The 12,378-nt window shown below is 42.9% G+C and overlaps 1 protein-coding gene across 1 annotated transcript in view; it reads right to left on the bottom strand.

The window, feature by feature from the left end:
- Window positions 1-12,378, bottom strand: part of tsnare1 (T-SNARE Domain Containing 1) — a 108,782-nt gene that overhangs the window by 74,220 nt on the left and 22,184 nt on the right. Inside the window, exons 4-6 of the mRNA XM_076279489.1 lie at window positions 4,076-4,166; window positions 3,787-3,861; window positions 2,978-3,034 (exon numbers count right to left, since the gene is read on the bottom strand). Of these exons, the coding sequence (XP_076135604.1) occupies window positions 2,978-3,034; window positions 3,787-3,861; window positions 4,076-4,166 (223 nt within the window). The remainder of the gene's footprint in view (window positions 1-2,977; window positions 3,035-3,786; window positions 3,862-4,075; window positions 4,167-12,378) is intronic.

Here is a 12,378-nt window from a genome sequence, read left to right on the forward strand (position 1 = left end):
GCGGAAGAAAACGATACCCCAGCAAGACAAAGTGTGGAGTGGGCAACCATTGTCCATGGTTTGTATTTATGTTCAGGCCATCAGGCCATATGTATGTTTTAATTTCTAGCACCTATCTCTAGTGTCATAAATAATAATGATAAATTCAATCAGTGGTTTTAACTGTTTTTTTTTCTTTCTTTTTATCAGTACTGTTCCAGAAATACACATACACAAAATGATTTTAATTTTACACATGTATATATACACATTAAAAAGAGGGTGTGTGTGTGTGTGTGTGTGTGTGTGTGTGTGTGTGTGTGTGTGTGTGTGTGTGTGTGTGTGCGCGCGAATGCAACAAAAAGTAGAGACAGAAAAACATGCATAGAGGAGGTCACATACATTTCACAAGGTAGAAAGCCTCAGTGAGACAAAACAAAGCATAACAAATGAGTTCCTGCAGCAGGACTGCAATCTCTGAGAGTCCCTGAATGATTCCCATTGAGAAAAATCCCCCCTGACGAAAAGTCCCTCTGAGCTCCAGGGACAACTCTCAGACGGAGATAAATCACTCTAATGGGGGAAGACTTCAGGTTAGAGCTCGTATTCATGGATTCCCTTTCTCCTCCAACCAACAATCCTGAGTCAATAAGACATAATCACAGTTACATAAGCCTGCGCTGGCTCCAAAGTCCGCCATTCTAAAAAAAGGCCCTTGATAAAAATTCATTCAGAAGAAATTAAGAATATAAGCCTCTAGCGGTACAGAAATGGATGTGTTACGATTGAAAAAAAGGGGGCATGGAAAAGGTGTGAAAGGGACATGTGCTGCCTTTCATTCATAGTCCTAGTGCTACTGTGAAAGAGGCTCTAAAGGTAAAAATAGCTCAACTCCACGTCTTCCACAGATGTAAATGAATGCAACACTTATGCACGGCTCGACACACAGCCCTCTGCCACTCTGCTATGTGCAGGCCCAGCTGTATGCATGTGTGCGTGCGTGCGTACGTGCATCCGTACGTGCATCTGTGCGTGCATGTGTGTACGTGTGCATGTGGTCTTGTGACTCTTTTGTGATTTTCTAAGGTAGGTAGGTTGTAGTAGCAGTAGGTGGGATCATTTAGTTCCAAGTATCTTTGCCAAGTGAAATTTGGCCAGAAAGTAAATACTGTAACAGAACTGTGGATGTCACATCATGGCCATTTTGAGATACCTTGCCATTTTGTAAAAACCACCCTAACTGTCTCGTGGACTGTCTTGTTGGTCAATAGTGTGAGAACTCTCTTGTTGGTTAAATCTAGTGTGAGAAACCAGTTTCCATGAAGATTTCCGAAAACATGTAACCTATTTACCTCTTTTACACTGTGGCATGCTCATTTTTGTCAATCCCCTGTGAACAGATAGACAGGATCCAAGGTAAAGCAAAAGCCAACGACCAGCCTCTAATGAGCCATACTGTATGAAAAGCTTATCAACATGTCAAAGGCTATTAATCTTACGGTGTTGGATAGCATAACTGGAAAAAAGGTGATGTGTCAACATCATGAGATGCTGTTTTTTTTTCTTTCATATTATATATTTAGGGGTTGAATACTGCCATTAATACATAGCCAGATCTGCAGATGTGCATGCTCTGCAATTTTTTACATACACCAGAGAGTACGTTTGAGGACGTGAGGCAATGGCAGTTGCCATATGACTGCTCTCTGGTGTGTAACACTGGCTTTCATAACATCTAGCAATCATAAGAGCTACTGCGACATTCAGTGATAATGGTAAAGTGATTTTTAAAGTAACAGATCTGTAAACTCTGTTAAGAGGGGAGAGATGACAAACATTTGTTGCTTTTTTTCTTTCATTTATATGTTTTTACGTAGACAGCAGGTGTGTCTTTGATGTATGTATTTACATATAGGTGAGTCATTCTATAAGGGGGTGGAGACTGCTTGGGTGAACTGTTATGTATCAAATATGTTTGTCATGAAAACTGTTATTTTGGGCTCTGCAACAGTTGTTGTTGCTGAGAGATGACATCCATGGCAACTGGGATGAGCTCAGATCTTCTTTTTACATATCTTAGTTGCCATATTTTTCATATCTTAGTTACAATATTTTACATCTTAGTTGCTATATTTTACATAAAAAGAGGAACTGATGCTACACTGCTGGCAGCTGGAAATGACTCTGTAAGGTATGGATACTGGGCTTTACAGTTGGACAGACCCATCAGATTTTACTCGAACAATCTGATAGCTTTACCTGAGTAAGTATAGTGATGATATAGAACTATAAGTGCATTAATGGCACACAGCCCAGGGGTGTTACTGTGTCTTCAATATGTGTCTTAAACAAAAAAAAAAACTTTAGTTATGCTTGTGATCAAGGGCGTAAACAAGAGCAAAAGCGAAAAAACTCAGCGGCGGTTCGGGGCTGTCACCCCAAGGGAAATTTTACTGTTAGTAAATGCGCAATTTCTGCACACTTTCCGTCAGAAAATAGGGCCTACACTATGCCTTTAACACGCATACATGATCTGTTACCTCACCTATCATCCAAACATCTGCATGAAAAGATTGAACTCACAAGGGAAATAGACATGGCCATAGTTGCCTAAAAGACTTTGCTATGTTTTTTCTAAACCAAAATTACATTTCGTGTGGACATCATAGTTAAAAAACGGAGAATTAGGGCTATCCGACCAGTGTGAACGAGCACACATGGATGGCAACAGTAATCTGTTTCTTTTCTGTCTGTCTGTCTAATAGGTCACAGTCCACTGGGAAAGCTATCAATGGATAGCGGTTATTAGCCTTCCATACCAGCCCCATTTCCAACCCAGCAGCAAGGACAGTGTCTGGAATAATCTTGAATAAGATTTTATTTTGTACATACTGTAGTGTACATAATCATGTCTACCAAATGTCAGGATGAGTACCATAGCTTCACAATGAGACAAAGCCTACAGCTAAAGAGGGTTAGAAAATAAACTCACCGTTGCAGACTTCCTGTCTTTCTGTGCTGGAGGGAGTAGAGCCCTCGAACGATCCGCAATTTTCTGATGGAATAGAGAGAATACAGACATGCTAATGGCCTCTGACAGGAGGCACACACGTGAAGTGCCCACACAGCCATAGCTGGGCCATTCTCAGTGAATGTTCTTTCATAGGCTAGAATGTTGACATCTTTGGTGTTTTTCACAAACATCAAACACAACATCACAATTGCTTATTCATGAGAACTAAATTACATTATTTACTTACTTATATATTACACAAGATACATGTAGGCTATACAAAGGTTGAGTTTCTAGTTGATAACTTTTGTTGAGTTTCTAGTTGATAACTTTTAACACTTAATGAACAACTTGCATTCTTGTGCCTACAACTGCAATAGTGTATCAAAGGTTTGATGACTTCATTACCGAGAATTAAAAATAGAGTCGGCTCTAAATGAACAACATTTTAGTTGTTATCCTTTAACAATGACAAATAAAACTGAACTGAACAGAAACATTTCCAGCTAACAGTAGATTCAAGGTAAGGTTAGAAGGTCAAGATTAGAAGGGATATATAATTTATACATTCTAATGAGAATATATTTGTTTGTATGTGAGTTAGAGTGAACATAATATCTGGCAGGCTCAACCAAATGATAATGTCCCAAACTTGAGGCGTGACCTTTCGTGCTTACAGCAGATTCACTATGAGATTGAATAAGACAAGGCATGAAAGCATTAAGGAGAATGTATGTGTCTGTATGTGAGTGAGAGTGGACAGTGGAGTCTCTGGGAGGACAATCCGTCTGTACCTTCTGCAGGTCTCCATAGCGCTGCACCGACTCAGACAGTTCTGTCTTCAGCCTGGTCAGCCGCAGTCGGTCTTGCTGCAGACCCAATAAAAAAACAATTACTTCAGATAGATTTCATCTTTGGCTGCACCATAGAGAAGATAAAGGGGTATATAAAGAGTGTATGGTGGTCCTAGAGGAACAAACATAGCTGTGAAAAAAAAACAGCGGTAATGTACCGGCAATGATGGTAATAATAAACGAAGAATGCATGTGACGAGTTGAACAAGGTGAAGAGGACAGTAGTTACCCGTGAAGAGCCACTGATGATATCAGACAGCTGTTTGATGAGTTGACTTGTGCTTGTGATGACTTTGTTGGTTTGCTGCTGCATGGAATGTCTGAGAGAGAGAGAGAGAGAGAGAGAGAGAAAGAGAGGGAGGTAAAGAGAGGCTTCAAGGCAGGCCAGTGTTATTCAGGAGCACAAACCTAGGACAAAACACCACCAGAAATTGGCGATAATTTCACACACAGCAGTTTTGTCCAAGCCCACACAGCTGTACCGTGTCCTCCCATTGGACAGATTAGGCCGAGTCAATTAAGGGAATCGATATTAACGACCGTCTGACAGGAGTCGACAGCATGTGCAATAAGTTTCTGCTTGTCCCATGTAAGCACGGGCCCTAAGATCTCTGCCCTACTTTAGGCACACTGCCAGAGGGGCTTCCTGCCTGGCGTGATGGGAGGGACTTCCTGTGATGTCCTGCCTGCCAATTAATTTAAGAAGGAGATGAGAGGAAGTGCTAGAGTCTGTCTCAATTGGTGTACTTTCGTGAGTACACTTTCATGTAGCACCCTATGTGCACTGTGTGCTTACTGGCGGAGTGCGCAAATTTTAACAGAATAGTATTGTCTCATATCAAACACTAACTCCGTGCACTTCACGGAAATGACGATCGTAACATTTAAATATAACTTTATTGGTGTCCTCAATTCAACAGTGACATGGTCATACTGTGTCAAAACATGAACCGTTTATGTTATAACTTGCTTGTACCTCTGTAAAGTGTTTTTTCCACTGCTGCTGCTTCAGCTTTCTCAACCGTGATTACCACAAGTTTGAAAACTCCCTCCCCTTCCACTATTTGGCCAAGATGGCATCCGTTGAAATCCGGGCGAAAAGTGTCCAGCGTTCCACACTCAGCTTTTTGACCATTATGAGTGCACCATCCGGGGACTTGCAGCGCCCTTCGTGTTGTTGGAATTTTCAGTGTGAACACCCTAATGCACTCAAATTAGGTATTGTAAGTGCAGAAGTACGCAATTTGATACACAGTTCTAGTCACAACAATGCTTTGAGGGATACACAGTATAGGCGAGCAGCAAATAGCGTACACATAGTGTGTAGTGTAGTGCAGTGTAGTGTAGTTTACACACTTGTGTGCTTAGTGTTTGTGTTTGTATGTGAATGTGTACTGACTGCCGGGGAGTCCTACAGGGGGGAGGTAGACAAACATGGTGTGTGTGTGTGTGTGTGTGTGTGTGTGTGTGCATCAGGAATGACCAAGAGAGAAGCTGTTGTCTATGTCTATGATTATGATTATATCTGTCTATGATTCTGTGAATAACTAAAAAGGATAGAAATGTAAGTAATGCTGACGTGTGTGTGTGGTGTGTGTGTGTGTGTGTGTGTGTGTGTGTGTGTGGTGTGTGTGTGTGTGTGTGTGTGTGTGTGGTGTGTGTGTGTGCGTGTGTGTGTGTGTGTGTGTGTACTGTATGTGTGTGTTTGTGTGAAAGTGAAAGACTGACCAAGATAACTAGGAAACCCAGTATTTACACTCATAAGGGGGGGCAAAAGGTCAGATAATTCAGACCAAATATAACCTTGCAATACAAAAGCACAGCCCACTTTCTCTCCAGACAGGAGGTCCGTGTAAGAACATTGATTTGGTGTCTGGCTGTGGTGGTGCAGATGGGTCTTAGCCCTAAAGCCTTCCACAGCTTTCCTTTTCCCAGAGAGGAGTGGTGAGTTGAGAGAGAGTGACTGCTGCCGCCACTGCTGCTCCCCGGAGATATGCAGACCTTGTCAGTATCCCAACATGGTCTCAAAATATTGATTTTAAGCTTGTGGTGTGTGTGTGTGTGTGTGTGTGTGTGTGTGTGTGTGAGTCTGGGGACGGAATGGGACATCACAGACATCAGTAGTGCATTTGAAGGGGGGGGTGCTAGTGGCATTTCACTATAAGTCTGTCTGAGGGTGTGTGTTTTTGTGTGTGTTGTTTGGGGGGGGGGGGGGCGTACATAAGCAGTCAAGTACCCACAGATGGAAGCTGTCACAGGACCATCTGAGAGTAGAGCTGCCCATATACAGACACACATACACACACACACACACACACACACACACACACACACACACACACACACACACACACACAGCCTCACCTGGATAGCCATCTCTGTGATCTTTAAACATTTTGAAATAGTGATTAAAGAACAGCTTCACTATCACCGAACATGAGTCATAACAGTCCCTGGATGTGGTTTGATACAGCCACCTGTGCACACGGTTACATAATGACTTAAAAGCCACAGTGCTACAGTCTCAAGGGTGATGTACTTACACCACAGCGTACTAGTGGGAGAAGAAGCCCCATCCAACTGAATTAAAGTACCTTTGTGTGAGTAGCAGTAGTCTTGTGCGAGCCTCCTGTGTGCCTTCAGTATGTGTGGGCATAATTACACGTACCAGGGGAACAGGGGGTGGATGGGATACATGACAGCAGAGACTGGAGTTAGTGGGCGGCAGTTTTTCTCTCTCTTTCGTTCTTTCTTTCTTTTTGAGCTAACAGTTCATCTACAGCTTAGCAACAGTCTCCTCTTAAAACACACACACACACACACACACACACACACACAACTGTGATGCTAGCCTCTTTTCCTGCAGTCTTAAATCAATTACACAGATCTGTAGAACTTTCATATAGGACTGATAATGAGTTCAAAGTTTCTCCTCAGCAATTTCGTTTCAGCTCTCCCATTTCCGACGGTTAGTTTAAAAAGGCCCTTTTTAGTAGCTCTGAGGGGAATTTCTGTGTTGGGAGAAAGAAGAAAAGATCAGCTGATTAGTCATCTCTCTCTCTCTCTCTCTCTCTCTCTCTCTGAAGTGTTGGTTGGATCTTCATGTGACCATTTGGACAGTGGCCCTCACAGGGGAAAAAAAGATGTGACTTTTACACTTCATCCCCTTGACAGTTGAGACTGAGAGCTCATCATTTACTCTATCCAAAGTGATACTTGTCTGTTGATGACCAGGGACATATAAATAACTCACCAGATATTAGTCCGTATTTAGGTCTTCTCATGCTCTATTATGCATGATATAAACTAACAATAACATTTCTTGCAGTGTAATGTGCTGCAAGCTCTCCCTCAATCAGCCTATTAGTTCTCCTCACCTGTACATGGTTTTGAGCTTGTTAAACCACCTTTAAAAGCCTGCTCCAGTCCCCAGTCTTTGTCTGACCTTGTCTTTACCTGACATATGGACTCTGTATTAGTGTGGTACTTCCTACGCATTGTTGTTGTGAACTCCATCGGATTTCTCCAGATTGAGTTAAGTACTTTAATCTTCTGAGTTTTGGACTTCCGTGTTTGGTTATCAGTTTTGCCTTGAGATCTCCTGAGTTTTTTTTTTTTTTAAATCCATGGATTTTTGGACGCTGCTTGTTTCTGCCTTTTGCCCTGTGATCTCCTGTGTTTTTGTGCCCTTCTGGATTTTGATACGTCTGTGTCTGAGCTACCTTTTCAAATTAAAACCCGCTTATTGATGTCGGTCTGTGTCAAGAGTCTGAGGGCCAGATGTACTAACTTTTTGCGCCCACTTCAGGCATATTTGTTTCGCAACGTGCGTGTAAAATCCTTGCGAGGTATGTACAAACAGGCCGCAATGATGTAAAAGCGCAAACTGCCTGTCGCTGGAGTTGAAAGTGGCAGATTGCGTTTTTCATGTCATGCATATGCATTCATGGGAGGATCCAGGGGAAAGTGGGAGTTTAGCGTAAAAAGATGGGAGGGGAAGAGTAAAGAATGCCTAATTATGTACTCTGCAGTATGTACAAAGGCTGCTCCTGAAAGCGCACGTCTATTCTGCACCTAAATATTTCCGCTTTGTAAAAGCAGATGTTAATCCAAATTGCAGTTCAATGCCTCAATAAGAGAACCTTTCAAAGACAACAGAATCGCTATTTAGAGCACCAGTTGTGATCAAAAGATAGTAAAAAGAACATTAACTTTTGTTGGCCTTTCGAATGTCTTACTTTCACTTTCACGTCATTCACTTAAACGTTCCTACTTGCTAGATTTGACCAATCCTCCATATCCTACATGCACAAGTAGTTTGAGTAGAACTACTGATCTTCATTATCTCCCTGCTTGTTGACATGTATGGTATTATTTCATGATCACTAAACGTTTGATTCTTTTTAATGTTGTCATCAGTTAACTTCATTCAACTGTGCTTGTATGTAGGCGCTGCCATTCAGTTGCGGACGTTCGTAAATTGCGTTTATGGGCGGAGAAAGGCAGAGAAAGGCGCAGTTTACACTAAAGATTGAACGATTGATAAATACGACGGAAACTTGGGTCTGACAGCGTTCGCAATCTTGGGTTTGTGCATGACGCTGATAACGCTACGTTCGCAAATGTACGTACATCTGGCCCTGAGTCTGTGACAGTGCTACAATAGCGATTGATTGGAACGTGTTGTGTGAGTTACCATGGTTTGGTTGGCTGCAACACCATGCACACAGCTAGCGGGGTCATTATTTCCCCTCGCACGCTGCCACCTGAAGGGAGTCGGGGGCTGCATGGCATTAAGCGGCAGCACCCCATGCTGCACTGGACCCTTTCCGTCCACCCACATATCAGCCCAGCGCTGAGCTGCTCTGCTCCGCTCTGCCTCATCACCATACCGCCTGTGTTAGTCATAATCGCCCACACCGATCTCAAGGGTACACACACACACTCACACTCACACTCAGACACACACACACACAGACACACACACACACACACACACACACACACACACACACACACACACACACACACACCAATTACCCTGTGTTTTAAATAAAAGATCACATACATGCTCCTCATGCCGCCATGCATATTTCTGTCCATTGTGTGCTAGTGCTAGTGAGTGGTGGTGAGTGTTGGTCAGCCTAGGGGGTGCAGGCATGGCTTAATTGCCCTCCTGCAGTGTGTACTCCTGGGCAGGCAGTGGACCATAGTAGGCTGTAGCCTCTCTGTCTGTCCCCAGTCCAGATGCACCATTAGGGCCTGGCTCTCTATTCTCTTCCTCCTCCTCCTCCTCCTCCTCCTCCTGTTGCTGTTGCTTCTGCCCATGCAACACTCAAGGCTGGGGTGGCCAGGGCACTCACTCATACAGCATTGTCCCCACAGTTTTGATTATTTCCCATTCAGCTGATGTATTAGTCTTACGCAAGCTGTACATGAAAGGGGCAGGGTCATGGGGGGCTGAGGGGTGTCAAACATATGAGATAGAGGATCTGAGGAGGTGGTGAGGAGAGGAGAGTAGAGGAGAAAAGAAGAGTGGAGAGGAGAAGAGAAGAGAGGAGGGCTGGTTTGAGGTGGATGTGAAAAGAGTGTCTGTAAGGACTGGGTCAGCTGGAGAACCCCTGTCTGGCACAGAGGACAAAGCAAATTAATTACTATGCAAATGGAATGTGGGCAAGCTAAGAATCAATTAGCTAAAACCACATCTGACGCTAGCCTCTAACAATGAGATAGGCCTGAGAGTGTGTATGCGTGTGTGTTATGGGGGGGGGGGGGGGGTTTGGGGGGGGGGTGATGTCTCTCAATCCTCAGCCTGTTCTTTCATTTCCTCCAAATCCACCTGTATACCTAACACAATGAGGACCCAATGGACCTAACACAATGAGGACATTGTGTGTTACATGACTGTTGTGAATATTATGTTTGAATACAGCATAGACGATGTGAACTAATAGACTAATCATTGAACATATGACTATACACTGCAATGCACACAGTTACATACTTGTATTCAAACGCTCTATGTAAAATACCAAAGCACAGAAACGGACGACACCCACAAAGTCAGCTTATTGTCTTGTATTGTCTAAATTAACACAAACAGAACACTGGAAGCATGCATATCTTGTGCACTCAAAAATGTACACACATTGCCACAGTTGAAACAGACGTTGCATGCCCAGGCATGCATGCAGCATATGCAAGGGAGATACAGTATGTTGTATGCACACGACATATGTGGTGGAGCTGATAAGCTGTGGGGTGGCAGCAAATAAGCCGTAAGCACCAGGAAGAAACAACATAGAGCCAGCACAAGTGCAGTAGACACAGAATCAACACCTCCTGTAAACAAACGCCTCAAACAGAAACTGAGATCTAAATATACAAGGATAGTTCACATGATAAGAGTGAACTTCATTGAGCCTTCACATTCAACCATATTCATTCCATTTAGTGCTGTTAAGTTTATATGTTTGATGTTAAGTCATACACATACAGTTTAGCTGATGTGTGTGTGTGTGTGCAGATGTAGAATACTTCTCTATTGGATGGATACTACAAACAGTGTGTTTACAAAAAGTCTACAGGGAGATGGCAGATTTTCTCTTTCATAATGATTACAGCTAAAGGCTCTAGATGTTTTAGCCCAACAACCAACCAAGTTTCACCCCTACATTCAAGGCTCCTGGAGCAACAACTTGATTGGTTTCTTTATTACCAATGGGACTGTTTGTACATCTGTCAACATGTAACCCCATTTCATTCAGCATAAATATTTGTAACATCAAACTAAATGCACTCGAATTACATGTCAGAAACTTGTCATTGGTAATTAATCTGCTCATGGCGCCTGTTAACATCTATGTGGGTTTTTAGTGAAGAATCTATGCTTAAAATATTGCAGTGTCAAAAGGAAGAGGTTTGCGAAATGGATTTCTCCAATAATCACTGAAACGTGTGCTGACACTAAAAAGCAAATTAGGGAGGGAAGAAGAATGGGCTTTATGTAAAATAGGGGATTAATGCAGCCTCCCATTAGTCTTAACTTCATTTAGCTAATAATATTCATGGTGTATTTTTTAGCATCCAGTAGAAATGCATTTGGCACATTTTTTTTAATAATATATTTCACAGTCCATTCATTTGGGGGTGAATTCTCAAATTAGCCTAATTCCCCAGCCAGACAAGTGGGCCTTGTCAACAGTCAAGCTATGCAGATTCACAATCATCATTGTGAATTCATATACTTATTTTTTTTACTTTTTTTTTTTACTTAGAGAGATGCAACTGCAGTCTAATCTAAAACAATCTATATCAGTGTATATTAATATTTACAGTTTAACATGTCATTAGTGAGCGGTTCCGAGCCTCCTATGCATTCAGGAGACAACCACAGCATACCTGGCCCTTCACAATATGGGACTGATGTTCTCTTTTCCCCTGAATGTCATATTTACATAATTTTCAATATTATTATTATTTGTTGCTCAAGGTTACCCAAACATTTATTCATTTCCATTTATGTTCTGTTTATGTTTAAGTGTAGTCTTAGTTTAAGTGCATTTTTGGAAATTACTGGAAGCCATTACAATGATCAGGTCAGAAAGACTTAATAAGTCCATCACTAACCAAACATGTTCAGCCGAGGCACGGCTAGGCTTATTCACAAAAGTATGTGAGTGTGTTCAATTACTGCTGGTGACATTTAAAGTGGTGTGTAAACACTTTCATCTACTCAGGTGTGTATTTTCCAGGCTCAGACAACATAAGGTGAGCCTTCTGTCCCCGGGAACCTGCAGAGACTGGGGGAAACTTACAGAGAGCCTGGACAAGAGAGACAGCATGGGACAGAGAGGGAGGGAGGGTGTGAGAGCGAGGGGGCAGAGAGAGAGAGAGAGAGAGAGATGAAGGGAGGAGAGAGAGAGAGCGAGCAAACACACAGGCACCAAAAAAAAGAAAGTCCGGGACGGTCATGTCGGTTTGGAATGCTTAATGTGGCTAACAAAGACAATGCCACTCAAAGGATGCGGGTGAATAATCCACTTAGATCTGCGGCGTGTGCGCTTCCCCGATTAGGGAGCCGGGTCAAATTCAATTAACCGAGTGAATTCCTGTCAGCAGTGGGAGTGAAGGGGATCTGACCAGTCACAGTTTCGCTCTAAGCTACGATCAGTACAGATGCCTTTCTTATCAATGCAATGAGAGACAGAGGGGAAACATTTAGAAATGAAGAGAGAGAAAGAGCGAGAGAAAGAGAGAGGGTTCATAAAATAATCTCATCTCTCGCTTTTTTATCAGTGAGGCATTTTTTGAACAAAGGACTTTCACAGTGTCCACAAAAGTCCACAAGTTTCTGACATGCCCACACCATGGCAACTCCCGCTGGCAAACTCCACCCCAACGTCTGCTCTGAGCGGATGCCATCCTCGCCACTTCTGCATTTCACACTACCGTCGGGGCCTGCCACTCTTATGTGCCCTCTCTGAGCTGGCACCAAGCAGTGCTAAGCCCTGTCAGTGAGGCAGGCAGGGT

The sequence above is a fragment of the Alosa pseudoharengus genome, unplaced genomic scaffold (genome assembly GCF_046254945.1).
Source record: "Alosa pseudoharengus isolate Yale_2024_CS ecotype anadromous, Long Island Sound unplaced genomic scaffold, YU_APseudo_1.1 YU_APseudo_1.1_scf_12, whole genome shotgun sequence".
Classification (NCBI taxonomy): Eukaryota; Metazoa; Chordata; class Actinopteri; order Clupeiformes; family Clupeidae; genus Alosa; species Alosa pseudoharengus.